The sequence below is a fragment of the Dipodomys merriami genome, unplaced genomic scaffold, assembly GCF_024711535.1.
Source record: "Dipodomys merriami isolate MVZ:Mamm:240054 unplaced genomic scaffold, mDipMer1.0.p SCAF_15, whole genome shotgun sequence".
NCBI classification, from domain to species: Eukaryota; Metazoa; Chordata; class Mammalia; order Rodentia; family Heteromyidae; genus Dipodomys; species Dipodomys merriami.
The window spans coordinates 9,961,116-9,987,600 of NW_027202826.1; the positions used below are offsets into that span (position 1 = coordinate 9,961,116).

Consider the following 26,485-nt stretch of genomic DNA (forward strand, 5'->3'; position numbering starts at 1 on the left):
GTGCTGTCCCTCAGCTCTTCAGCTCAAGGCAAATGTTTTACCACTTGAGCCGTAGGGCCACTTCTGGTTTTCTGGTGATTAACTGGAGATAAGAGTCTCACAGACTTTCCTGTCCAGGCTGACTTTGAACATCGATCCTCAGATCTCAGCCTCCTGAGAAGCTAGGATTACAGGCCTAAGTCACTGGTGCCTGACATCTTTGCTAATCTTTAATGTCACTTTGTATCTAGACTGCCTCCAGTCTCTAAAATGCTTCCCCAAGTTTTTCCTCCATCTTACCTCTACACCCTATTCCAGTTACGCTTCACAGCACTTCTACCAATGATTTAAAACTAAAAGGATGTTGTATACTTTTCTACTTCTTTCCCCTTGCACATAGCACTTCCAAACTATCCAAAATCTTTCATAAGATCCATAAAACCCCATAGAGATTGGCTCCAGTCTGTCTCTCCATTTACCATCACTCCACCTTGTGCTTTCTGCCTAGACTGCTTTGATGCTCTGGCCCCTCAGCAGTAGGAACCTGTATCTTCCATGCCCTGTCCACTTCAGGCCTGGCCAAGCTCATCCTTATTGTGCCTTCAGTTCCCTCTTCAACTCAGAGCCATCCCTCACTTCCCTAATGTATATTCTCAGAGTACTTAGGTATCCTCCTTTATACAACTCAACATAGATACAATACTGTATCAACCATTTATATAGATGTATAATTAACATAAGTCTGTCTTACCAAAATAGAAGGGTCATGAGACAAAAGAATTTTTGCTTTTATCCACCATTCTATACAGCTTCAATAAATATATATGCATATATATATCTATAGATATAGATATCTATAGATATATACCAAATAAATGTTAAAGACTCAAATAACTTATTTGTGTTCCCAAATTTATGTTTGGAACCTGAGCATTTTATTTATGGAGGTAGTCCAAAATTTGCTATAATGTTTCATGCAAGATAGTAATTAAAGGATGAAGGAGGAAAAAACATTCCAGTGCAGTTCTCTTCCTCACTCCTCTCCAGCTACAAGGAACAAAGGAGAGAAAAGATTATATCAAGCAGGAGGCTGAAAGCTTTCCTGCTGGCAAGAACTCAAGCTAAGCAGTCATTGCATGAGAAAGAGTTTTGAGCTGTGGAGCAAAATAGTAGCTGAGAGAGAAGAGAGACAGGAGGGGCAAGAAAGGAAATCAGAAGAAATGTCAAAGTATAATCAACAACCAGAGGACAAATAGAAAACACATAGGAATATAAGGCAGGGCCAGAGAGCAGAGGGCACAAAGAAGAGCAAGAAAGCCAAAATCCGGGGCTGGGAAGATGGCTCAATGGTAGAGCACTTGGCTTGCATGCATGAGGCCCTGGGTTTGATTCCTCAGCACCACATAAGCAAAAAGAAAAAAGCCGGAAGTGGCGCTGTGGCTCAAGTGGTAGAGCGCTAGCCTTGAGCTGAAGAGCTGAGGGACAGCGCCCAGGCCCAGAGTTCAGGCCCCATGATCGGACCCAAAAAAAAAAAAAAAAGAAAAAAAGAAAGTCAAAATCATACTTCTTAGTAGATGTTCCCTTTATCAGCTTAGCTCAAAAAAGCAAGTGGTCCACAAGATAGGATCTGAACATTCTGTGAGCCAGGAGTTGAACCTTGGAAGGTTTAGAGGCACTAGCCTCCCAGGAGAAGACAAGGGCCACAGACTCTTACTGTTCTGGACTCTACTACTTAGATGCAGCAGAGATGGAACCTGACTTAGCAGGTTAGTCTGTAAGGGAGTACTGGGGGGTTAATCTGGAATCTCACCCAAGAGTTGCCCTCAGCACTGGACGACACAATGGACCCCTCCACTGAGGACATCACTAGGTATGTTAAGGTACTGATCAGTGTTAGAGGCTACCATGAAATGGGCACCATTCTAAGGCTCCAGCAGTACATATAACATACCAAGCCTGACTTCAAGGAGTTTCCAGGGAGGGAAAGGAGAAAACCAGTACAAAAGAATGCAGGGTTGGTGATGTAGCTCAGTAGTAGAACACTTGCCTTGTGAGGCCCTGGGTTAGATTCTCCACATCATAGAACAAAACAAGGCGAAAGAAACGCACACTATAGTGTCATGTACAATGAAGTTCAATAGAGAAAAATAAAACTGAAGAAGCAGATAAGGATAACAAGTGTCAGAGTCTACTTGTAAGAGACAGACAGAGAGACAGAGACAAAGAGACAGACAGACTTACAGGTTGAGAGAACAGGAATCCACAGGTTTAGGGGTGGGAGCATGATAGGGATACATGAGGAAGAGCAGAGGTGAATGTGGCTGAATGCTGGGGGAGCAAAGGAGGAAAAGGAGAGGTAGTGAGAAGAGAGAGCTGCAGAGACAAGGGTGGGCCAGGAGACAGAGAAGACAATCACAGCAGAGACAGAGACAGCACTGAGCAAAACGCCAGAGGGCTGCTGGATCCTGACATCAGGGCATTTCCACAAGGCCATTGGCTGTTTTCTGTCCTAATCTACTCTTCTTTACACTGTCCTTGTAGTAAGGCCCTATTTACCAAAATAATCTGAAAAAAGTACTTACTGAAGCTTACGTTATAATTCACCATCTTGCCCACCTGTTGTTTGATTTTCACCACAACCTGCCCACCATGTTGTTTGATTTTCTTTCTTATCCAGAGCAGTTTCCCACTTTCACCTCAGCCTTGTTTTGTCTGTCCTCTGCTCCTGGACTCTTCCCTTTGCAACAACTCAATGCACTTAGCTGTCTATTGCTTAGGGGGAAAAAAAAAATCAAACAAACAATATCTGAGCACTACAGGAAATGTTTTTCAAAACTGGAGCTGACACAGTGTAGCTCAATGGTAGAGCACCTGCCTACTATGAGTGAAGCCCTAGATCCCCCCTCCTCCCCCCCCCCCCCCCCCCCCCCCGCCATCCATAGCACTGAAAAACAAAACAAAACAAACAAAAACAGGGAAGGGGCAAATTACATGGCATGTAAATTACATCTCATTAAAACCATAGTCTCAAAGAAAACTACTGTTTAAAGAGCAGGAAGGCTTATCTCCTTAACTTAAACAAATACTGACTTGTCTATCATATATTTAGGGCTCTAAAGATTTTCTAAGCAAGACTTGGGATTGTATTTCAAAAAAAGGCTCAAAATAGCTTGATCCATTTTCTGTTTCAATAACTAAGACACAAAATGGAAAGCTTACTTCAAAAGGTGAGGTACAGCACCCACTCATACATTACTGGATAGAAAAAATCAATAGACATTTGTATTCACAAAATAATGTCAAGTACTTTCTCACAAGTAATTTAGTTGTGGACATTACAAGTGACTGAATGGAGAAGAAGTAAACAGAGACATCTTTACACTCCTCTTGGAGGGCTCCACATAGCATTTCTTGAAAAATCAATTTTAATTTATGAAGTATATCTGGAATATATTTTTTGTTCATTTGTGCCATTTTTATTTGCACATATCATGTAAAAATTTAAGTATGATGAAATTTTAACAAAGCTACTGAAAATCCAATAAATATTCTGCCAGCCTGAGCAGAAAAGTCCCCATGAGACTCTTACCTACAATAAAAAAAAAAAAAAAAAAACCACTCAAAAACCAGAAGTGCTTGGCTCAAGTGGTAGAATGCTAGCCCTGAGTACAAAGAAGCTCAGGGACAGCACCCAGGCCCTGAGTTCAAGTCCCAAAACAGACAAAAAAAAAAAAAAAAAAAAGAGAGAGAGAGAAAGAATCAGAATGTAATGTGTAGAAGCAAGATGTTGACATTATTTCAGCAGCGGGTCCTTCCTCTTTTCAGACACTTAATTTTACTCTTAAGCTACCACTCTTCCTACCAAATCTAAAATATTCATTTACACACTGGAAACCAACTGCCAAAGAACTTTTTAAACATGAACTTTTTAAACCTTTCAAGCATAAAGAATTTTTTAAACGTGCTCCTTTTTCATGAAAGGGAAAAGAGGAAAGAGTCATTCAAAACCGGAGATCAGGGTGGAGGGAAGCCAAAAGGAAAAGAACTCACTACCTGAATCATGTAACTGTGAGCCTTCTGTAGATCACCTTTACAATAAAAACTTTAAAAACAGAAAAACAAAACCAGAGACCAGATTACATTTATTCTGTTGTCAATAATTAAGAGGAAATGCTTCACTGTCAGAAAAATAATAGAGATTGAAATCTTCGATGGAAATTCTATTTGCCTTTCAGGATAATTACCCTCAACTAACCCAAATTTCATTCATATCCAGGTGTTGGAATGAAGTCACTGGGATCTAGTTGTACAACACTTTGTGTGTATTACTCATCATACTTAGGCCACAAAGACTTGTATTAACTCTGTATTAACTTGTATTAACTCTTGTATTAACTTGTATTAACTCTGAGTTTAAGGAATAGGGTAGAACAAGTACCCAAAGCACCAAAATGTGAAAAACGGATTCATGAGATGAGGAGAAATCTACAGAGAGCTAGGTAGTAGCAGCAAGATAACATTTTGATCAGATTTAGATGTGATGACTGGAGTGCTATGATGACTGAGAGAGAATGATGGGGAAAATAAGAGAATGAGATCAAGAACAATCCCTAGATTACTGGCTCGTTAACAGTTATATCTTTAAATGAAGGCAGGAATGATGGATTTGCCAGGCTACTGATCAAGTACAGCCAAATCCTAACCTCCAAAATATGTGAATATGTTACCATACATAGTGAAAGGAGGTCTACTCCTAAGATGAAAATTATCTTGAGATGAGAAATTATCCTGAACCATTTTGTGATCTACTTAGTCACAGACTTCTTAAAAGAGTAGGACAGGATATTAGAGACGTTCATGAGAAATGCTGAAGATGGAATGATGGAGAAGAAGGGAGGAGCCAAGATGTTAAATTTAAAGATGGAGCCAGGGGCCATGAGCCAAGGAATGCAGCTGGCTTCTAGAAGCTAAAAAGGGCAAATCACAGATTCTCCTGCAGAGCCTACAGATGGGAGAGAACCCAGCCAACAGGTTCACTTCAGCTCAGGGAAAGTGATTTCAGACTTGACCTCCAGAACTACAGGAAAAATGCATGTTATGTTAAGCCACTAAATCTGTAATGTGCTATGACCGCAATAGGAAACTACTAATAACAGACATAGTAGATTTGGGGTATCTATTTGCTATTCGAGTAGATATTAAAGTGGTAGCCTGCATTTCAGAAGAGAAAGCAAGAGTTCAGAAATAAGAAGAATCTTTGAATTATGGCTGTCTTTTGAATATCCTCTAATACCACACCCCCCCTAAGAAGCACTTATGTGCATCTACAACCATTTTTTCTTATCATTTCCAAGATATTTAAGAATTTCTATATTCACAGAATTCCCACTGGTAATCATAAAACAGCCCTTTTAATGCTGATACAATTTTGGCTTCTTTAAGGAAAGAAAATCAAATTACTTTTCACTTAAAAAAATGTTTCCCAAATTCTGCTTATTAAAAGAAAATCAAAATATCACAGAAACAGAGTTCAAATCCCCATAGAACCATAGCTTTTCTCTCTGTCACCCTTTCTATACTCTAGAGGCCATAGATTCTATTTTAAATGTTAAAATTAAACAGTGCCTGCTATTTTTTAAATTAAGCTGGTTTTGTAAAAATTAGTTACTTATAACGGTAAGCTGTGATAGCAGCAAGTGCAAAGCTTCTGAGTTGGTTGATTTTGTTAAAAATTCCACATTCTTAGGCTAGATAAAAAGAAGGGACAACAGTTGGTTGATCAAAGAAATTTTGTGTCAATGAATTTTAAATAATGAAAACATTTTGGCCTTGACAAATTAAAAATCACTGGAGCATCTTCAAAGACAAGTATTTGGATTTTAGGAGAAATTTCCTATTCCCCTAGGAGCTCAGTGAAGCTATTTTTAAAATTCTAAAATAAGAGAGCGCACATGAAAAATCTCTAGGAAAGGTACTACAAACTACTTTTTTTTGGGGGGGGGGGGGAGGGTGGAGGGAGTGGTTCAGAGCCTGCTAAGTTACTATCTATAAGGAAGAAAGAAGATCATCCACAGATTTCTGCCAAGACTCTAACTTCCTCAAACCTTTGAGGAATGGTGGCAAAGATGCTGTGGCTGCAGCTGATTCACCACTTACTCTCTGTGAGAGGATCATCCACCTGCTCTAGGGACCAGGAGGTAACCTGCAGGGTCTCCTGCAGAAGGCTGACACTTCTCTGTACCATGATTATCACATTAGCCAAGAAATGTGAGTAGAAAGTGAAAAAAGTGACTTTGAATAGAAGTTTTCAATGCTGGTATTTTTTCCCCCATTGCTCTTTTCCCTGGACTTCTGCCTTTTAGGCTCAGATCCCAGAAAAGCACCCCGGGTGAGGCTGAGCTACAGTACCTCAGTTGGATAAGATACTGTGCTCTAGAAGTTATTTGTGATCACAAAATTAATTGCAAAATATGAAAAGCACGAGGACTGAACAAAAAGTGATGTACAAGGTAGTGTAAATCTGGTGATTTACTACAAAGCAATCTGACTGGGAAAAATAATAGTTGGCTCACACATCCCAACTCTATAAAAATTTCAAACATTGAAGTGAATTTTGGTTGTTAGGAGTTAGCAGAGTTTGTAAATTGGTATATAGTATTTTAGGTTTGCAGCCACATGAATTTGAGTGCAACTACTCAACTCTGCAGATGAAAGGCAAAGGAGCTACTGATAGACAATATGTAAGGACAAAAAAGGGACCCAGGTAATAAGCAAGTGAATGAAGATAATCATGTTCCAATAGAACTTCATACAGGTATGAAGCTGAGGCCTGGATTTAAAAATCCTTCATATAACAATGAAGAATGTGAGATATTAAATCAAGGTCATATAGTGGCTATTGAGCATTTAGAATTTGTGCCTCCTTGAATCGAGTCTACTACAATGGGTTCTGTTGGGTCACAAGATGAAGATTAAATGCACATGAAAAATACAGCAGAAATAATGAGGTAGGTCTCAATTATGTTACATGGTATTCAACAGTTTGGTTCTAAATGAGGATTTACCTTGCAATAGTTGTAGCTTTTGTGAAAACAAGTGACTACCATAAGACCAAATGAGACCAAATGATACATTAACCATTATTTGCAAAAAAAATATATCTTCTGCGGAAACAATTATAAACTCCTTTCCTTATGTCACCTCTTCAAATAGTTTATCAATCATTTCTTTTATGAACAGAACAATATTTGCTATGATAATTACAGTAACTCATCTCAGGGAAAAACAGGATTTTAAAAACACTATGAACAGAATTAAACTACTAGAACACTGGACAATTGGTTCTTATGGCTTTTGCCATTTATCTTTTGGTTTGGGTGCTAGGGATGAAATTCAGGGTCTCATATGTGCTAAAAAGCATGGGCTCTCCCTCTGAGCTACAACCTCAGCCTAAGGATGTTTGTCTGTTTTGGTTTGGTTTTGTGCAGATACTAGAGCTAGGACTCTAGGTCTGGGTGGCATAGATTGGAGGATCACTGCCTAAGGCTAGCCCCAGGGAAAAGCTCAAACAGTAGAGACCACATAAGAAAGAACCTAAAGCAAAAAGGGCTGGGCTCTGGCTCCAGCAGTAGAACATCTGCTTAGCAAGTGCAAGAAGTTATAACCCTAGTGCTGTAAATAGGTAAATAAACAGTCTCCCCCATGCCAATGAATTTTTTTTTTAATGGAGACACTGATACCATTTCCTGAAAGATGAACTCCTTACCCTTCATGTGTGGGCTGAGCACAGTATGGAAGGGGAGGATAAAAAAGTGAGTTTGAAGTAGAAAAACCTGACAATCACTACCAATGCCAAGAGATGAAGGTCAACATCAGGAGGTTTAAGTCATGTTATTAATACATTCCTCTGATACAGGATGACAATACCACTTCACCTCCCAAACACCCACAGCCAGTCTGACCTTTACAACATATCAGACAAATCTCAATGGAAGGATCGTATATAAAATGTCTCACCAAGATTCCTCAAAACTGTCAAAGCCATCAAACACAAGAAAAATGTGAGAAACTGTCATAGCCAAGACAAGCCTGAGAAGAAACGACAGATAAATATAATGTAGAATGCTTTAACCTATCGCACAAGAAAAGTAAGGGAATATGGTGTCTGTACATATGGTTCAGTGGGAGAGAAATTGGCTACCAAATGCAAAGCCTTAGGTTTGTCCCCAGCACACCAAAAGACAGACAGACAGACAGACAGACAGACAAAAGAGACAGAGAGGCAAAACTAAGGCTCAGAGCCAGGTGCCAGTGGCTCACGCCTACAATCCTAGCTACTCAGGAGGCTGAGATCTGAGAATCATGGTTCAAAGCCAGCTCAGGCAGGAAAGTCCTGAGACTCATCGCCAATAAACCACTCAGAAAACCGATGTGGTGCAGTGGCTCAAGCAGTAGAGTGCTCGCCTTGAGCTTAAGAGCTGAGGGACAGCGCCCAGGCCCAGAGTTCAAGCCCCACGACAGACCAAAAACAACAACAACAACAATAACAAAAACCATACTAATGCTCAGGTGGATGTTGTAGAGCTGAAATTACCTGAGGAAAAACAGGATGGATGTGTTATCCTAAGAATATACTATACCAGTGAAGTTATACAAGGCCTGGATGAACAGTCAAAAAAGTCAAAGGGGGAGAAGAGAAGAATATAAGTATACAATTGAAATTAAAAAAAAAAAATTGGTTGTATGAGGGCTGGATGAAGGGTTCAGTGGCAGAGCACTTACCTAACATATTCAAGGCTCTGGGTTCCATCCCCAACACAAAGAAGGAAGGGAGGGAAAGAACAAAGGAAGACAGTAAGGAGGGAAAGACAGAAGGGAGGTAGAGAGGGACAGAGGAAGGAAGGACAAAGAAAGATTTGCAGAGATTTGTAAAGATGGCTTTATCATGTCACAAGTTTTTCATCTATGACAATAGAAAAGCTTTAAATATTACTACTGAGCCATATTGAAATAATTTATATGGCTTAAAAAATAACCAAATGGCTTGGGCACTAGTGGCTCATGCCTGTAATCCTGGCTACTCACAAAGCTAAGACATGAGGATCATGGTTTGAAGCCAGCCCAGGTGGCCCAGGTAAGGCTATTATCTATAAACTATTTTTTTTTTAAAAGGCAGAAGTAGATCTGTAGCTCAAGTGGTACTGTGCTTGCCTTGAGCAAAAGAAACTTAGGGACAATGTCCAGGTCCTGATTTTCAAGTCCCAAGACCTCCACCAAAAAAAAAAAAAAAAAGAAAAAGAAAAGAAAAGAAAAACTAGTCTCAGTGTTTGGAGGTCTGGTAGGATTAAGACACTTGCAAGAAAAGCATGAACTCCAGCAAAGCAACTACACTTGATTATTAAATCAGGTGTTTGTATCAGATTTTGTATGTCTGCCCTTTGCAGAAACAATATAAAATGCTATAGGTCACTCAGAGTTTCTCAAACCTGTTTGAGCCTTAGCAAAGCTGTGGTACTTCTCCATTAGGAAACTTGCATATCTTTTAGTAAACAACATAAGAGATAGACAATTTTTATTTTTATTATATATTTTATTTCATTATATATTTTATTTTACCTTGTAGTAGGTATGGCCTTATTCACTTGGGAGTTGAATAGACACAAATTATAAAGGAAAAGGATCATAAGTTCATTTACATTAAAATGAGAAATTTTCCACATCTTAATAAATTACAAAAACTGAAAAAAAATTAAAAGTCACAGGATAGATTATTTGCAACAGATATAACCAACAAAAGTTGAGAATCCTGGATAAAGGACTCTAAGAAATCAATCAAAAAGGACAGACTATGAAAAAGGACAAACTATGAAAATGAAACATAAAAACATAGAGCTACATGCACCAATGTGAATTTTATAAACCTAATATTGGATGAAAAACAAAAACAAACAAAATTGAGACTCAGTTTGAAGTAATGGTGTAAGTATAAACAATCTTATCTGTAGACTTTATCTTCTTCCCTTCCCCTTCCTCTACAACTCAGGGTCACTCACAGGCTGTACTGGGTGAGGGTGGCTTCACATCCTGATTAGCCCTGATGCAGGAGAATCCTGAGATAGGGAACTTTCAGTTTGAAAGGCTGGGACAATCCCAGGATAACCAGAAAGTACTGGTCACTGTACCTTCTATTTCCCTGCCTCCTGCCTCCCTTCTTTGGCACTAACGGAGTGGTGCTATCACTCCAAGCTTTACTAGAGACGAACACTCAAACAAACGCAAGAAGAAAAATCACAAAGAATGAAGTTGATTCAACAGGCCATCCCACAGAAATCAACCATGAAATACTTTAAGCCACTGAGAAAACCCACAATAGAAACTAAGTCTTCTGTGCTAGTCTGTAGAAATCTCCATGTTTATCTTCTTGTTTTCATCTGATCTGTCCAAAGGACAAATTAGCTAGAGAAACTCTTTCTTTTGTGCCTGTACTGGAGCTTGAGCTCAGGGCCCTGGTCTCTGAGCTTTATTGCTCAAGGATAGAGCTCCACTGGAGCCCAAGTTCCACTTCTGGTTTTTTTGGCAGTTAGTTGGAGATAAGAGTCTCAACTTTCCCTGCTAGGGCTGGTTTCAAGCCTTGATCCTCAGATTTCAGCCTCTTGGAGGAGTAAGGATTACAGGCTTGAGCCAAGAGCACCCAGTTTAAGAGGAACTATTTCTTAAGATCCATTATTAAGGTGTGACTTCTCTTAGTTACATATATAGACAGCATCCCCCTCAGTATCAGCAACAATAATATCACCTGGGAAGAAAAACAAAGATTCTCAGGGAAACCAACTGAACTGAATTCTCAACCAATTGAAAGAACAGACTTGGGATGGAAGTCAAGAACTTGTGAGTATACAACCCCTTCAAGATGATTCTTTTCTTTTTCTTTTTTTTGTCGGTCGTGGGGCTTGAATTCTGGGCCTGAACGCTGTCACTCAGCTTTTCAGCTCAAGGCTAGAGCTCTACCACTTGAGCTACAGTGCCACTTCCGGTTTTCTGGTTGTTTATTGGAGATAAGAGTTTCTCGGACTTTCCTGCCCAGGAGGGCTTTGAACCTCGATCCTTCAGATTTCAGCCTCACGAGTAGATAGGATTACAGGCATGAGCCACCAGCGCCCGGCTCAAGATGATTCTTATGTACATAGAAAAAGCTTGAGAACTTCTGAGAACCCACACCAGCTCTGTCGTATTTGTGATGGACACACAGTGGAACAGTAAGATTCCCCAAGAATTCAGGTAGTTATGTCCTTTTTTTAATATAACTACTCAAGTGAGGTGAAGCAACAGGATCTTGCTACTGAAATAACTCTCAACAGTAATTATTTCATACTGTAACCAGATTCATGACACCTCAGCATGGGGGCATGAAACTTTCGAGCAAACCTTCCCACTTAACTTTCCTACGTTGGCTCATTAATTAATATCATGAATTATGAATTACTACAGAATTAGTCTTCGCTGAACTGACCCTCAGCACTTGACTGCCCCGCAATTCTGCAAAGCTTCAGCTAGTGTCACAAAAGACACTTTTATTACTTTAACAGCAGAAGCTGGCATGGTGACACCTCTGTGATTTTAGCTTCTTTGGAGGTGGATATTGGGAGGATCATGTTCAAGAATAGCCTAGGCAAAAAAAAAAAAAAAGAACTCACTTCAATCAATAAACGAGGTATGTGGTATAGACCTGTAATCTCAGTCATGTGGGAGGTACAGGAAGGAAGATCAAAGGCTAAAATCAGCACTGGGTAAAAAAAATGCAAGACCCTATCTGAAAAGAACTAAAGCAAAACAGGTTGGGGGCATGGTTTAAGTGGTACAATATTGGCTTAGCAAGGCATGAGTCCAAATCCCAGTATAACCTTAAAAAAAAAAAAGGGAAGAAAAATAGGAAAACAGGTTTTTATGGCAAAGTGCATGCTTAGCAAGAGCCAGGCCCTAGTTTCAATCCAAAAACAAAACAAAACCCAAACAAAGGCAAAAGTGGAAAAATAAGCCATATTTTATGAAGGTAACACCAAAACAATTAGCATATGATGAAATCATGAAAAAAATCCAATCTTAACTTCATTTTTTAAAATGCTCTTATTTTCTAAAGAAATCCTAAAAGAAATCTGTCTGGAGCCTTGGCCTCTAAATCGAAAGAACTCGTTCCAGACATTTCATAGTCATTACCTTTTTTCTGCTAGGTTAATAAAAATAATGATCTGCTCAAAAAAAATAAAAAGAGAAGAAGCATGCCATTATAAAAGACATAGATACTTAGGTCAAGTTGTCAAATAAATAAAATTAAGCAATAATATAGGGATACTTTTGTGTATGGTAAACTATACAGAAAAGACAATTACAAAAATTTTAAAAATAAAAATAAGACTGGCAATGTAGCTTCATGGTAGTGTGTTTGCCCAGCAACACAATGCCCCAGTTTTAATCCCCACCATTGCAAGAAGAAAAAGAAGTCATAAAACAAAGGCTAGATATGTAACTCAGTGGTAGAGCGCTTATGAGTTTTCGCTTTATACATTTTTATTGTATACATGTTGCAAAAATAAATAGATGCATTTATACAACTCAAGAGAGAAAAGGGCTCACAGGCTCCCTCAAGTCCACAAATACTGAGTTGACTGTGTTAAATTCTGTGAGGTCAGAGAAAAGGGAAATCTTTAAATTATAAAGTGATGTGGGAAGGAGGACATGTTGAAAAAAGGAAAGTGAAAGATTAGAAAGAAGTAGAAGAGATGTTAAATCTCTGGGTAAGTTTATATTCTGGCTTGCAAGAGATCAACAGGCAGAACTAACAAATGCCCAAGCTTGGTAAGGAATGTAATGGTGTCTGAAAAGCACGTTCACTAAGAAGACACTACATGTAACAAGATGCCAGCTAGTAAATAATCTGTCCCCAAAGAAATAAAACAATTTACCCCTCCACCATAGTGCTGGCTCCTTGCCCCTTCCTGAAGAAAGATGTTTAAGTGGTTAGAAACCTGCAAACACCAATTTTCTGAGTGCAAAAAGTATACGTCATGTCTTGGCAAAATATTATCATAGAACCTTGAAAAGTGTCTGCCAGCCTTGAGATGTTATGGAACTGGTAAAAAGTTACTAAAATGCCATTTCCACCAGTCTTGGAAAAAATAAACTTAAACTTAACTGGATGATGAACTTATTTCTGAATCATATTTCATCTGGATTCTAACACAGCTCCCAAAAGTTCAGTTCCTTGTAAAAGGGACTATTTTTACTGAAAATTGAGAATTGATTACAGGTTCCTGTAATCCAATGAAGGTCCATTTTTGCAAAGTTTTTTCATTTTATTCTTGAAGGAATATTTACAAATATCCAACAATTATTATTTCACTAGATCTGGTTTTACAGTAGATAAAGCTATCATCATCAAGATTACTGGTTTCCATTGAGACAGTCAAATGCCTTATTTTGATGAAAGCCCCTGTGAGGGCCTTCAAGATTCGGCTAAAGTCATCCAATTGGCCATTTCTCCATGCTCTCTGCTCTAGTTCTTTCCTTCCGTGGTATTTTTCTCCCCTTCATTTATTCGCTCCCTACAGCCCCATCTCTTCTTTAAGCTTCCAGCTTTCTCTCAGTGATGAAGGGACCACATAGAAACCTTGTCCAACGCTTGAGTCCAACACTTGGCAGGTTATTCATTCTAACACCAGACAGAGGCTTCCAATGATCAAATGATCGTTTTCAAATCAACCTACCTCACCCCTTCACCTCCTATGCCTGTCAGCCCCCAGGGCTTGTTCTTGCTTCTTTCTGGGTTTCAGACAACTCTGGTTCTCCAGTTGGAACCAAAGGCCGAAGAATTTCCTCTCTATTATGTGGATTGGAAAACTGGCCCAGGAAGAAGCAAGGGGTGGGGACCCTAAGTCACTTGTTCACTTGGGCACCAAACCACTTGATCCCTGCCGCCTTTGTGTACCCCCAAAAACACAAGATCAGAAAAGTAATTACCGGCCGGACCACGATCCCCCCAATCCGAATGAATTACCTCTTGAAATTATGTTAAGTTCCTTTCACAAGACAACTCTTAAAGGAGTCCCAGCGAAAACTGGTGAGCTCAGTCCATGGGGGAGGGAGGGAGGGAACCTGGGGTCCGAAGTTCAACAGACAAAGAATCAAGACGGGACTCGGCCGTGAGCACGTGGGTGGACCTGGTTGGGGCGGTGCAGGCAATGCCACTGGGTGGGGTCGTTGTCACCCCACTTCCCCGGAGGGCTCCTGGCCTCTGACTCACCCAGAGATAAGGAATCACCCAGGCCGCTCGGGCCCAGCCGCCAGCTCTGGGATTTCACGTGCACAGGAATTTTAGGAGTTTCGGCTCCAGAATCGCCACACAGCCGCTGGCAAGCTCCGGACCTGGGCCCCAAAGTGTGGGGGGCGGGGGGAAGGTGAGGATGGCTGAGGCACTGACCCGCCTTTCCCTTGCCGGAGTTCCAGGTGCCGGTCCCCTCCCGGCGGGCGGAGGTACTGCGGCCCGGCAGGGCGGGATCTGAGGGACCCCGGGGCACCCAGCCTCGGGTCCCCCCACGTCCCCCGGCCCCCGACCTGCGTCCCCCCGCGCCTCTCACCTGCGGCCGAGTGGCTGGAGATGGCCCGGCCCCGGGCCCGGCGCGGCCCCCCGAGCTCGCGGCGCTCGCGCAGCTCTTCCTCCTCGTCGTCCCGCCGCCGGCCCTCGGCCATGGGCGAGCTGCGGCCCCCCGCGCCCGGGTCCGCCCGGGTCCGCGGGTCCCCGGCGCCCCGCGCCTGCGCCCCCGGGCGGCCAGGCGGGCTCGGAGCCCAGGTGGCGGCGGTGATGGCGCGGTCGAGATCCACCACCCCGGCGGCCCTCCACCTGCGGCGGGCGGAGAGCAGCTGCGCGGCCGGGCCGCTCGCCCAGTCTCCCCGCCTCCCGGGCGCGCGCGGGCGGCCTTTCCCCCGGCCTTCTCCCAGCCCTCCTTCCCTTTCCTCTTCCCCTCCCCGCCCCGCACACTGGCGGCCCGGGAGGCGAGCGATCCGGCGGGCGCGGGCCGGCCTCGCCTCCTCCTAGGGGAGGGGACAAACCGGCCACGGAGGCCGCACCCGCCAGGAACACCCCCCGGACCCGAACAACGTGTGCAAAATAAATAACCGGGCTAGGGAGGGGGACGGGGAGCAGGCCTGGCCTCTTCCTGCCCTTTCGCAGGATCCCGGAGCCAACAGGAAACCTATTTGCCTGATAAAAACAAAGGAGGAGGAACCTGCCCCGAGGCCGACTTGGGGTGACCGGGCGACGGCGGGGGGCTGCGGAACTTCTTTCCCAGCAAACTTGGCTGGGAGTCGAGGCAGCCCCTGCTCTGCCGTTTTCTCTTTGCCTTTCCTTTCCCTCTTTAAATTCTGCCGTGCCACACTGCACCGAGGATGTTTGGAGCCGGGATAGCGCTCCGTGTGATAAATATCAGCATGCATTTGTCCAAACGCACTGAAGATTCAACACCAAGTGGGAACTTCAATCCAAACGATAAGCTTTCGGTGATAAAGATTTGTTAGCCTGGTGTTGGTAGTGCACGTCTGTAATCCCAGATGCTCGGGAGGCTGAGATAGGAATATCAGAGTCTCCGGCCAGCTAGAGCCAAAGAGAGCGACTCTGTCAGGGCCACTAAAGACAAAAGGACTTGGGGTGTGGCTTAAATTCTAGGGAGCTTTCTGGGAGGCTCTAAATTCAAATCCAAAAAGAGGGGGAAAGGAAGGAAAGAAAGAAGGAAGGAAGGAAGGAAGGAATAGACTTTTAAAAGTCTATAGCTATTTTAATGATAAATAAAGCTGAAATGGGTGTGTCTCAGTGGTAGAGTTTGAGCATGTCTGGTATGCATGAAGCCCTAGGTTCCATCCCTAACACCACAACATAAATGAATAAATAGATTCACTGTATTCCAGTTAGTTTGCGGATTAGGAACTGACAATAAAAGCACTAGAGGCCAGGAAGAAAATATGTTTCAGGAGCTCATACCTGGTGGGGGTACTGGCTCTAAAGTCAGAACTGTGTAATTTGAAGCACTTAGTATGGACCTTACTGCCCCCCCCCCAACATGTTTTCAAAGCTGACAAGGGCTTTGTAACAAGTGTTATTGTGTGTACCCTATAATATACGCCTAAGATCAGTGGGTACATATATGTGCTTTCATACAAAGGATCAGATTCTGGAATTGCACTAACACACACACACACACACACACACACACACACACACACTACCCAAGCAGCAGCAGAAACATTACCAGACATGAAAGCTTCCAACTCTTTGCGTGGGATGAGCAGGCCTTCTTTATCTTTAGCCTCTGGCTCTATTTCTGAGAGTCTGAGAGAGCTCCTAATGCTCTGCATGTAAGAGAGAAACAGGAAAGGAGACAGGGTCACTGCAAACAGAATGGCCCATGCAGTTTCTTTGCCTTCCCGCCATGCTTGCTGCTGCTTTAGGAAGTCTGGTTTTTAAGGAGATAAAAATGGCAATGGATTTTGAGGAACTGAGGTTGAATCCACAGAGAGATTTTTATCACTGCATGAACAGTTAAATAAGTTGACACTCAGAATCAGAAATAAAACCAGATTGGGCAAAAGGCTTCATCTGTGAGAAAGAAACTTCTACGATGTGATTATCTGAAGTTTCCTGTCACACACTTAATGTGATTCATAAGGAGGTAGAAGGACGAGAAAGTGTTCAGAACATAAAACGTGGCATGTGTCACAGCTTGCAGCCAGACAGGAAACTGGATCAACATTTGGTTTAATTGACTAAATTATTACAAAATATCCCTAATACATTAAAGACACTCTCCAAGGACTAACAATGAATAAGTAGTTATAACGAGTGTTACTAACAGCTGAGAGACATATGCTTCTGTCCTAAGTGTTTTACGTAGCTTTATCATGTATTTCTCACTATGACCCTACAAGTCAGATACTGTTTGTAATACTGTTTTATAGAAAAGAAAACTGAATAACACAGAAGATCTAATGACAAGAAGCCATGTAATGTCCAATAAAGAAAAGAGAAAACATTCAAGAAAGGCAATATTTGAGAAGAAAATGATAGGTTTGGAAATGTAGATCCGCACCATGGGGGGGGGGTAGGAAAAAAGAGAAAAGGACGATAATGATGGAAACTTAGCCAGAATTAATAAAAACCATAAGCCTTCAGATTAGTGAAATACTATTCAATTAACTTTCAGTCAGATCTCTAAAACAACACTACAGTTGTCCCTCGCTATATTGCAAGTAGCAATAAGTGAACCACTATATAGCAAAGGATGACCATATAATGCTGATATCCCAGGGGTCTCTGAAAGGTTAACTCCAACAGTGGGTGAGGGATCACTGTAACACAAAATTATTTACTGAGTACCTAACAGGTACCGTTCTACAAGTCCATTATATAGGTTATGTCATATAATATTTACAACAACCTTCTAAACATTACACTGCTTTAGAGATTAAAAAAAAACAAACAGGTCAATTAGCTGTCCTAAGGTCTCAGAGCCTACCAAGGATGGAGTCAGATTTCACTCTCAGACAACCTAATTCCACAGAATGTGCCTTCACATCATTTCTTTGAAAAATCTTCTCTTCGGGTATGGCAGCTTTTTTATTATTTATTTGCCAGTCCTGGAGGCTTGAACTTAAGACCTGGGCACTGTCCCTGCGTTTCTTTAACTCCACCACTTGAGCCACAATACCACTTCCAGCTTTTTCTGTTTATGTGGTACTAAGGAGTCAAACCCAGGGCTTCATGCATGCTAGGCAAGCACTCTACCACTAAGCCACATTCCCAGCCCTTAACTTTTAATTTTGACATGGCATTCGTGTGTGTGTGTGTGTGTGTGTGTGTGTGTGTGTGTGTGTGTGTGTGTGTGTGTGTGTGTGTGTCTGAAGTTCCCCTTTCTATAAGACTCTCTCATATTGGATTATACTCCTACCCTACTCCAATATGGCTTGTTTTAATGATATCTGCAGCAAATTTATCCCTCAGATCACAGTGCCTACCTTTGTTGATTCTGGGCTCATGGTAAAGCAGAAGATCAGGGCAGCAGAAGCATGTGGCAGCATGTCCATTTCATGGTGGACAGGAAACAGAAATGAGAGTATGGAGGAGCCAAGGAAAGATATGGCTCCTAAGACATGTCACCAATGACCTAGTTCCTCTAGCTAGGTCCCACCTTCCAAGGTTCCCAGAAATTCCCTTACCAGCTGGGGGACCAAATCTTCAACAATGACCCTGCAAGGGAACATTTTATATTCAGACCCCAGCAGATATGCATTATATGAATTTCATTCAAGGGAAAGAGTGAGGGCAGCTAGGTGACATCAGTGAGACAATACTCAAAAATAAAACACAAACAGAAAGGCTGAGATGTCTCAATTGGTAGTGTGCTTGACTAGCATATGTAAGACCCTATAAAGATTACATTCCATGCTGGGAGCCAGTGACTCATACCTGTAATCCTAACTACTCAGGAGGATGAGAACTGAGGATCAAAGCTAACCCAGGCAGGAAAGAATGTGAGGCTCTTATCTCCAATTAACCATCAAAAAGCCAGAAGTGGAGCTGTGACTCAAGGTACAGCGCTAGCCCTGAGCAAAAAAAAAAAAAAAAGCTCTAAGACAGCACCCAGACCTTGAGATCAAGCCCCAAGGACCAGCACACACACACACACACACACACACACACACACACACACACACACACACACACACACACAAATTGCATTCCACAAATATTTAATACTTACTCTGTGCTAGACATTGAAGATGTGTAACTAGAGGATCTTGTCCCCACTGACACAGAGAGATGGAGAGATCATTTTCAACACAATGGGCTGTGCACATGCTCAGAGGAAGCACATCTAACCCGATGCTACAGGTAGATTGGGGAGGGGGGTGCGGAATATCTTACTGGAGAAGGTTATGCCTGAACTGAGTTTGTAATGTAAGCAGACATGAACCAGGCAAAAAGAAGGACACATGAGAAGGATCAAAATAGTAGGTTCAGCAACTTACAAGTAGTTGAAATTGCTGTGAGCAAGAAAAAGAAAAGTTGGGGGGAGGGAGGGAGAAAAATGGAGGAGGGGGTAACAAGTTAGATAAGAAATGTAGTCATTACCTTACCTATGTAACTGTAATCCCTCTGCACATCACCTTGACAATAACATTAAAATTTTGAAAAAGAAAAAGAAAAGTTGTAGGGCATCAGAGACAAGGTGACATGGTATGTAGAGATGGGGGCAAAGCTCAGGGGTAGAGAACTTGCCTAATATGTACATACAGGGTCACTCTTTTCATTCCTCTTCGTACCAGACCCATCTTTGGGCAGCATTGTTGCTAACAGTTAGGTTGTTTTCCTGGAAAGGTTCTGAGTGCTGGTGGTAAGGGATAATTTGGAAATGGAGATTTGAGCAGGCATATGGAGAGGGGTGGAGCATGGAATGGATACTGAGAGGATAGGAGCTTTCTCAGGCTGCCCACCATGGCTACTTTTCTACAACACAGCCTCTGTCCACTGCAGCCCCCCACTTCACTGGCTCAGCTCCCAGGATGTCACCTCCAAAGTCCCAGGAGAGGATACAATGGGAACATGTGCTATTTATTTTTGGAAGTTAATGTTGTCTTTCTGCCTGTGCCTCTAGAAGTATAGATATATACCGAGAGTAGGCTCAGTGGGTTCCATTGCACCGAGCGCTTAGTGGATGGGCTTTATTTGGGAAGTCAAATCCTCCATTATCTGCCATGTTGGAGGTCTCCTCGGATGCTGGGTAACCCTAGTCATCTGTTCATGTTTAAGAAGGGGACAGCAAAAAGCAAATGAGAAGTTGCCCGTATTCCACAGAGAATTTTCTAATCTTCTGCTCAGAGAGTAAGCCTCTACTTCCGGCAATTCAGGAACTGGGAGAGGCTCTGAGCCCTGAGTGTGTCCATGCCTTAGTCATGCTATTTCCCTCTAGCATCCCCTCCACATCTGGAGGACCTGGCTTGTCACCAACTTAGCATTCACTTTCCTCAGATTTGCCACGTGCTTTATCACCGCTCTGCACCTCCATGCTTCTGTGGCTATCACTTCTCTCTCTTCCATCTTTCTGGTGTTAGTGGAATTCTAGAAATATGTATTAGTTCAATTCATCATCTCTACCCAGAGTCAACTGCCAAACATTCTAGAAAACTGAGATTCATTTATCTACTAAATACTGAGTGTCTATGATGTTTCGGGCACTTTGATAAATGCTGGAGATCAACTGTGATTTATCTTCTGTAGTGATGACTGATGCTCTGATATAGTGTTTTGAAAGGAAAATGATCCTTTCTTTGCTAGTGCCTTGAAGTCAGAATTTGATTTTGTGGGGATTGTTGTAAGATGAGGCTGCCTGGGGCTAGGGAGGTTCATAACTGTTAGAGACTTGACACCACGTGCAGAAGCTTTGCGTCATTTTTTATGACACCTACCCATATCTCTAACCTGGTTGTGTTTCTAATTGCCTATGGGTTAATTGGCTAATGATGAACTCTTAAGACTGGACGCTGTGTCAGGTCATTTATTCTGAATGCAGTGGTTCCTGCTTATCAGCAAGAGAAGCTTTCTAAGATATCCCAATGGTGCTTAAAGTCATGGAGCATACCAAATCTATCTAACCAAATTTATCTAACTATATCTATCCATCCATCCATCCATCAATCAATCTAGTTTTCTAGTTTTTATCTATCTAGTTTTCTAGTTTTAACTATCTATCTATCTATCTATCTATCTATCTATCTATCTATCTATCTATCTATCTATCTATCTATCTATTTATCTATCTATCTATCTACCTACCTACCTACCTATCTATCTACCTATCTATCTAGTTTTCTAGTTTCTAAGATATATAGTCTTTTCTCTTTTTTTTTTTTTTTTTGGGTCCGGTCATGGGGGCCTGAACTCTGGGCTTGGGCACTGTCCCTCAGCTCTTCAGCTAAAGGCTAGCGCTCTACCACTTGAGCCACAGTGCCACTTCCGGCTTTTTTCTTTTTTCTGCTTATGTGGTGCTGAGGAATCGAACCCAGGGCCTCATGCATGCAAGGCAAGTGCTCTACCACTGAGCCACCTTCCCAGCCCTAGTCTTTTCTCTAATATATACTTATAATAAGTCAAGTTTGTGAATTTGGCAGAGAGATAGAATAATACTATAATAAAATAGAACAGTTAAATCACTACACATATTTAATAAGTGCTGGGTGAATGTGGCCTTTCTCCAGCTGTCTTACTATACTGTGCTCATCCTTCTCCTTGTGATGGGACAGGTGATACAGTGCATACTTGACCTGATGAGGTGAGGTGCTTGACAAAAGCACTTCATGGGCAGTATGTCCAGCATGGATGTGCTAGGTGAAGGGACGATCACATCCCAGGTAGGATGGGGGCGGGGCAGTTCAGGACTTCTTCATAGCTACTGAGTATAACATGCCATTTCAAACTTATGAATCATTTATCTGGGGAATTCCTATTCCATGTTTTAGGCCGCATACTCATGTTGACAATAGGTATGTGAAACTACAGAAAGCAAGGCTTAGGATAAAGAGAGAGTATTGTGCTGCACAAGCAAAGACTAGACACCCTGGGCAGTGCGTGGAGGGAAGGTGTGCCGTAGTCTCAAAGGAATCCTTGATAACCTCTAATTGTCTCTGTTCCTGGTGACAACTTATTCTATACCTCAGTTTCAAAGTATGGAATCAGCTTTGATGAGAGCACCAGTAGGAGAATAGGAGAGACCTGTGACATTTATCAAGTGCTTGCTATGTGCCAGGCAGCAGCCTTGGCACTTCAGAATTTAGCAACTCATTAATTTTATTCTATCATAAATTCATAAGCCAAGTAAATCAACTCAGGCCTTTGGCACTCTTGCCAACTTTCTCCTCTCTCAGAATTCATACTCCAGTTTATATTTCTGTGTTCTATTTTATAAAATCTGGTTAAGCCAAACACATATTTACATACAGGTAGCATTTATGTGAGGGTGTGTTCACAAGACATGTGAAAACCTTGCTCCACCCTGTTATATTTTGCCGAGATGAATCGTATCCATCTAGCTTCATGATTCAGCTGCTTTGACAGCAGGTTCGGGCATCCACAGAACAGGAGCTGCCAAGCAGACTCCTGTCAAGGCCAATCCCTGGAGCAATACAGGTAACTTCTAGTTCTTGCTTGAAACATCATTGGTGATGAGGTTTTGCTGAGGGTTGGGTACATACCTGTAGTTCTCTCTCTCTCTCTCTCTCTTTTTTTTTTTTTGTCAGTCGTGGGACTTGAACTCTGGGCCTGAGCGCTGTCCCTCAGCTCTTCAGCTCAAGGCGAGTGCTCTACCACTTGAGCTACAGCACCACTTCCGGTTTTCTGGTGGTTTATTGGAGATAGGAGTCTTTCCTGCCTGAGCTGGCTTTGAACCGAGATCCTCAGATCTCAGCCTCCTGAGTAGCTAGGATTACAGGCGTGAGCCACCAGCGCCCGGCACACCTGTAGTTCTCATAATCCTAGCTATATAGGAGGCAGAGATAGAAGGACTGTGGTTTGAGGCCAGCCCTCTCTCACCGTGATCCATGTCTATAACCACAGCTAGGTGGGAGGTGGAGGTAAGAAAACTGCAGTTTGAGTCTGGCCCCTCAGACTGGGCAAAAGTGTGAGACCCTATGTGAAAAAGAAACTACATCAGAAACAGCAGGTGGCATGGCAGGGAAAAGGCTCTTTCCTGGCAAGCTTGAGGGCCATCCTCCAAACTTTAAATAATTCAAAACCCTGTTTGAGTGGATTGTAGCAATTTAAATTTCTGACTCTGACTTGACCACAGACCTGGGAAAAAGAGAATATTATGTCTGTCTGTAATTAGTATCTTAGATTGACAAAGAATTGAAAGACATCTGGAGTTCTTTAGCTTTTATATGAGTTGGGGGAGAAAATCACACATTTAGGACAGCAATAAGTAAAAGTGATATTAATAAATTCTTTTTTTAATTGTGAAAATACCATACAGGGGGGTTACAATTACATGGGCAAGGTAATGAGTACATTTCTTATCAAGCATTGTTGCCTCCTCCTTTGTTTAATAAATGCTTACTTTTACATAGCTCTATCAGAGTAACAGCATTCTTACACATACTTGTTCTTCTATATAGTCTTGAACTTGGCTTTCTTTGACATATAACTGAGATTCAAAGATTATAGTGCTAACTCAATAATAAGCATTTTTTTAATCTGTTGATAATTTTCTAGTGGCAATTTAAAGGCATGATTAAGGTTGAAAATCTGTCAGTCCAATGATAGCACCTGAAAAACTCATGAGAGCAAGGAACAGGTTGCTTCTCCCTGAGAATCTGCATCCAAACATGGAATCATAAAATCTCAGTGAGAAGAAATGCTGAAGGTCAGACCTCTATCTAAATCCTGCTCTGTACTCAGATATTCTCCCCAAGCAGGAGAGTTTGGAGGCTTCTGAAAATATTTATTTTTAAGGTAGTATATGACCCCTTGGGGCCAGTGGGCAGCTTCCAGGAGGAAGGAGGATATGGGCAGTGGGTAAAGAAGTAGAGAAGAAGGAGGGAGATAAGTGGGCACTGCTGTGAGGAGAGTGCCTCTTTCCAATGGACCCTGATCATTTCCTCACCATGTACCAAGCATATTGGGATACTCAGGGAGCAAACAGCCCCGGTCATCTGGGAGTTTCCAGTCCAGTGTAGGAAGAACATTTCACATGCAAGGGTACAATGTAGGGTAAGTCATCCCTTAGCCCCTATGAAGCAGACATATAGAGACAGGAAAGATAATTCTACACACAGGTATTGAAAAGGATCAAACAACTCACAGGTTAAGGGCATGATTTGTTTCCTGCAGAATTGGGGATGTTAGTTTATCTAAATGAAGAATATTTTAGTCTATTGGAAGGGTTGCAAGTTAGAACTGAAAAAGTCAGTTCAAGAGAGGCTTAGCTTCCTGGTTCTTCTTTGAGGAGAGACTCAAAGGTTGACTACAGAGCATTGCCTGGTTTGGGGAAGGCAAAGGTCTCCCAGGGGTCCACAGGGGCCACACCAAGACCGTACACCACCTTTGGCTGTAAGTCTGTCCTGGCTCTTAGAAATATACCCTTTATGATGTTTTCCTGAGCTTGGTCCTTTACATCCCAGGTAGATTTAACCCTCCCTTCTCTGTACCACACTTATTGTATGCCTGCTTCTCTTTAAAAATTGGACCTAAGACCTCTAGCATGGTAAGCACACATTCCACCATTGGATTACTGCTCCCTCCCAAGTCCCCACATACTATTTTATTGCTCTGTTTACACATTTCTCTCTGTACCATATTGGAACCAGTCTTTGAATTTTTGTGTTCTCGGTGCCTCTGCATATTTCCTGACACTCTGCAGATAGATGCTCAGACAGACTTGAATGACAAGAAGAGGGAGAGAGGGAGTGAATACATGATTGAATCAGTGAATGAATCACAGAAAATAAACACCAGCAGAGTTCAGGCCAAAATTGGACTCAGGAAACAATGGTAAGAATGATTCACACCCAGTATGTCTGCATAGAGCAAAAGAAAATGGTTTAATAGAGTGGGAAAACAGTCCTGTGTTCCTTCCTTCTCTCCCCCCCCCCCCCAAATGTGCTGTAAACTTTTAGGCAGTATAAATAGTCACGAGCTTATAGAGCATCTGATCTAGGAAGACACCAGGTCTTCCCTGGGGCTATATTAAAAGGACAGTAGTGGTTAGGCTGGACAAGAAACATACCAAGGAACTCTGGTAGTGAACAGATGAATGCACAGATAGGGGATAGAATGAGTCCCTTTTGCCTGGGTAACAGATAGCATTGGAGCTTTTTTATTTTAACCAGTATTGGGACATGAACTCAGGGCCTGGGCACTATCTCTTAGCTTTTTCACTCAAGGGTGGTACTCTACTATTTAAGCCATAGTTCCACTTCTGGCTAGTTGGAGATAAGAGACTCACAAACTTTTCTGTCCTGGCTGGCTTCAGACTGAGGTCCTCAGATTTCAACCTCCAGGGTAGCTAGGATTACAGGTGTGAGCCACTGGCTCCAGTCTGGAGCTAGCCTTGAAGGAAGGGCACATTGTATCAGGAAGAAACCAAGGTGGACCTTGGAGGGTGTGAGGGGAAAGTGGTAAAAACTCCAAGTACTAGGGAATCCGGAAGCTGGGGGAGAAGAGAGTGTTAAGAGTCTGGTGGAGGAGGAGGAGAGCAGGGCGCATTTCATTCAGAAGCAGTTGAGAACACATGTGGTGACTTGCTGTTGCTTGAGTCACTCTAATTACCATGGCTTCCAGAGCTGTCAGCCCAGTCCTACATCAAAAAAGGTAAGGTAAACCTTGGACAGGCTTACTTTAGCTTCTGAAACTTTTTTTTTTTAGTCTCTAATTAAGAGTAAAATGCTGAGCTAGATTCTGAGGTTTTCATAGAGGAACTCATTTTTCTCATGCTGACTTTTCATGGTATATATACTGTCATTATAGATATTTAGTGTGCTAAGACAGACCTCAGCTGAGACAGATAACCACAGGCTGGGAATCCATTGGACTCTCCCCTCCAACTCATGACATCCTGGATCACAGGGTACAGGATGCCTCTAGCAAGTGACTGTGGAAGCTTTCAGTGTGAATTTATCAGTGGCTGGTCCACAGCCAACCATGCTTTCTGCTAGTCCCTTTTACTGCTATTCAACTAGGGGAAAACAGTTCACTTACTACTATTTTGAAACAGATCCCAAGTATATTTCTCAGGATTCCATTGGTGTGAAGTGACTTCCCAGGAAATTAACTAAATGGGGATGGCAGGGAGAGCAAGGGAAGAGGTGACGTTGTCCAAAAAGAAATGTACTCTTTACCTGACTTATGTAACTGTAATCTCTCTGTACATTGCCTTTATAATAACATTAAAAATTTAAAAAAACATTAACTGAATATAAGCTGGGTACCAGGGGCTCATACCTGTAATCCTAACTACTCAGGAGACTGAGACTTGAGGATCACTGTTTAAAGCCAGCCCCACAGGAAGGACCAAACAGCCCGAAATAGAGCTGTGGCCCAAGTGGTAGAGCTTGAGTTAAAAAGCTCAGGGACAGCACCCAGGTCCTGAGTTCAAGCATCAAGAAAAAAAAATTAGATACAGAAGTAGCTCACAAAACTGACAGAAAAAGCAAGCGAGCAGCAGCTCTGCGTACCTGGGAGATCCAATCTGGCCCAAGGCTGCCCAGAATTTCTCTTTCCCCTTCCCTCCATTCACCTGCTTGAGGAGAGACATGATTTCTAACAGTTCCAAACTCTGAATCATGGCCAAAGAAGCAAGAATCCTGGATAAGGTCTTGAAAGCATTTGGTTTGACTGCTGTGTGCCTCCTGGGCCTCGTGTTGAAATGGGGTGTGTGGTGTTGATGGTGTGGGTGGAGCCCCATGATTATCTGAG

General features: G+C 42.3%; 1 protein-coding gene across 4 annotated transcripts in view; it reads right to left on the reverse strand.

Moving 5' to 3' along the window:
* The window catches only part of Sh3d19 (SH3 domain containing 19), a 123,935-nt gene extending 109,144 nt beyond the window's left edge, over nt 1–14,791 (reverse strand). For 2 of the 4 annotated variants that reach the window (XM_070022195.1, XM_070022194.1), the window contains exon 1: nt 14,610–14,791. In XM_070022195.1, the coding sequence (XP_069878296.1) occupies nt 14,610–14,721 (112 nt within the window). In that variant the 5' untranslated portion in view covers nt 14,722–14,791. Of the gene's footprint in view, nt 1–14,029; nt 14,082–14,275; nt 14,376–14,609 lie in introns of those variants that run through there. The other 2 variants (XM_070022198.1, XM_070022197.1) reach the window with 2 other exon arrangements.
* Nucleotides 14,792–26,485: the final 11,694 nt, after the last annotated feature.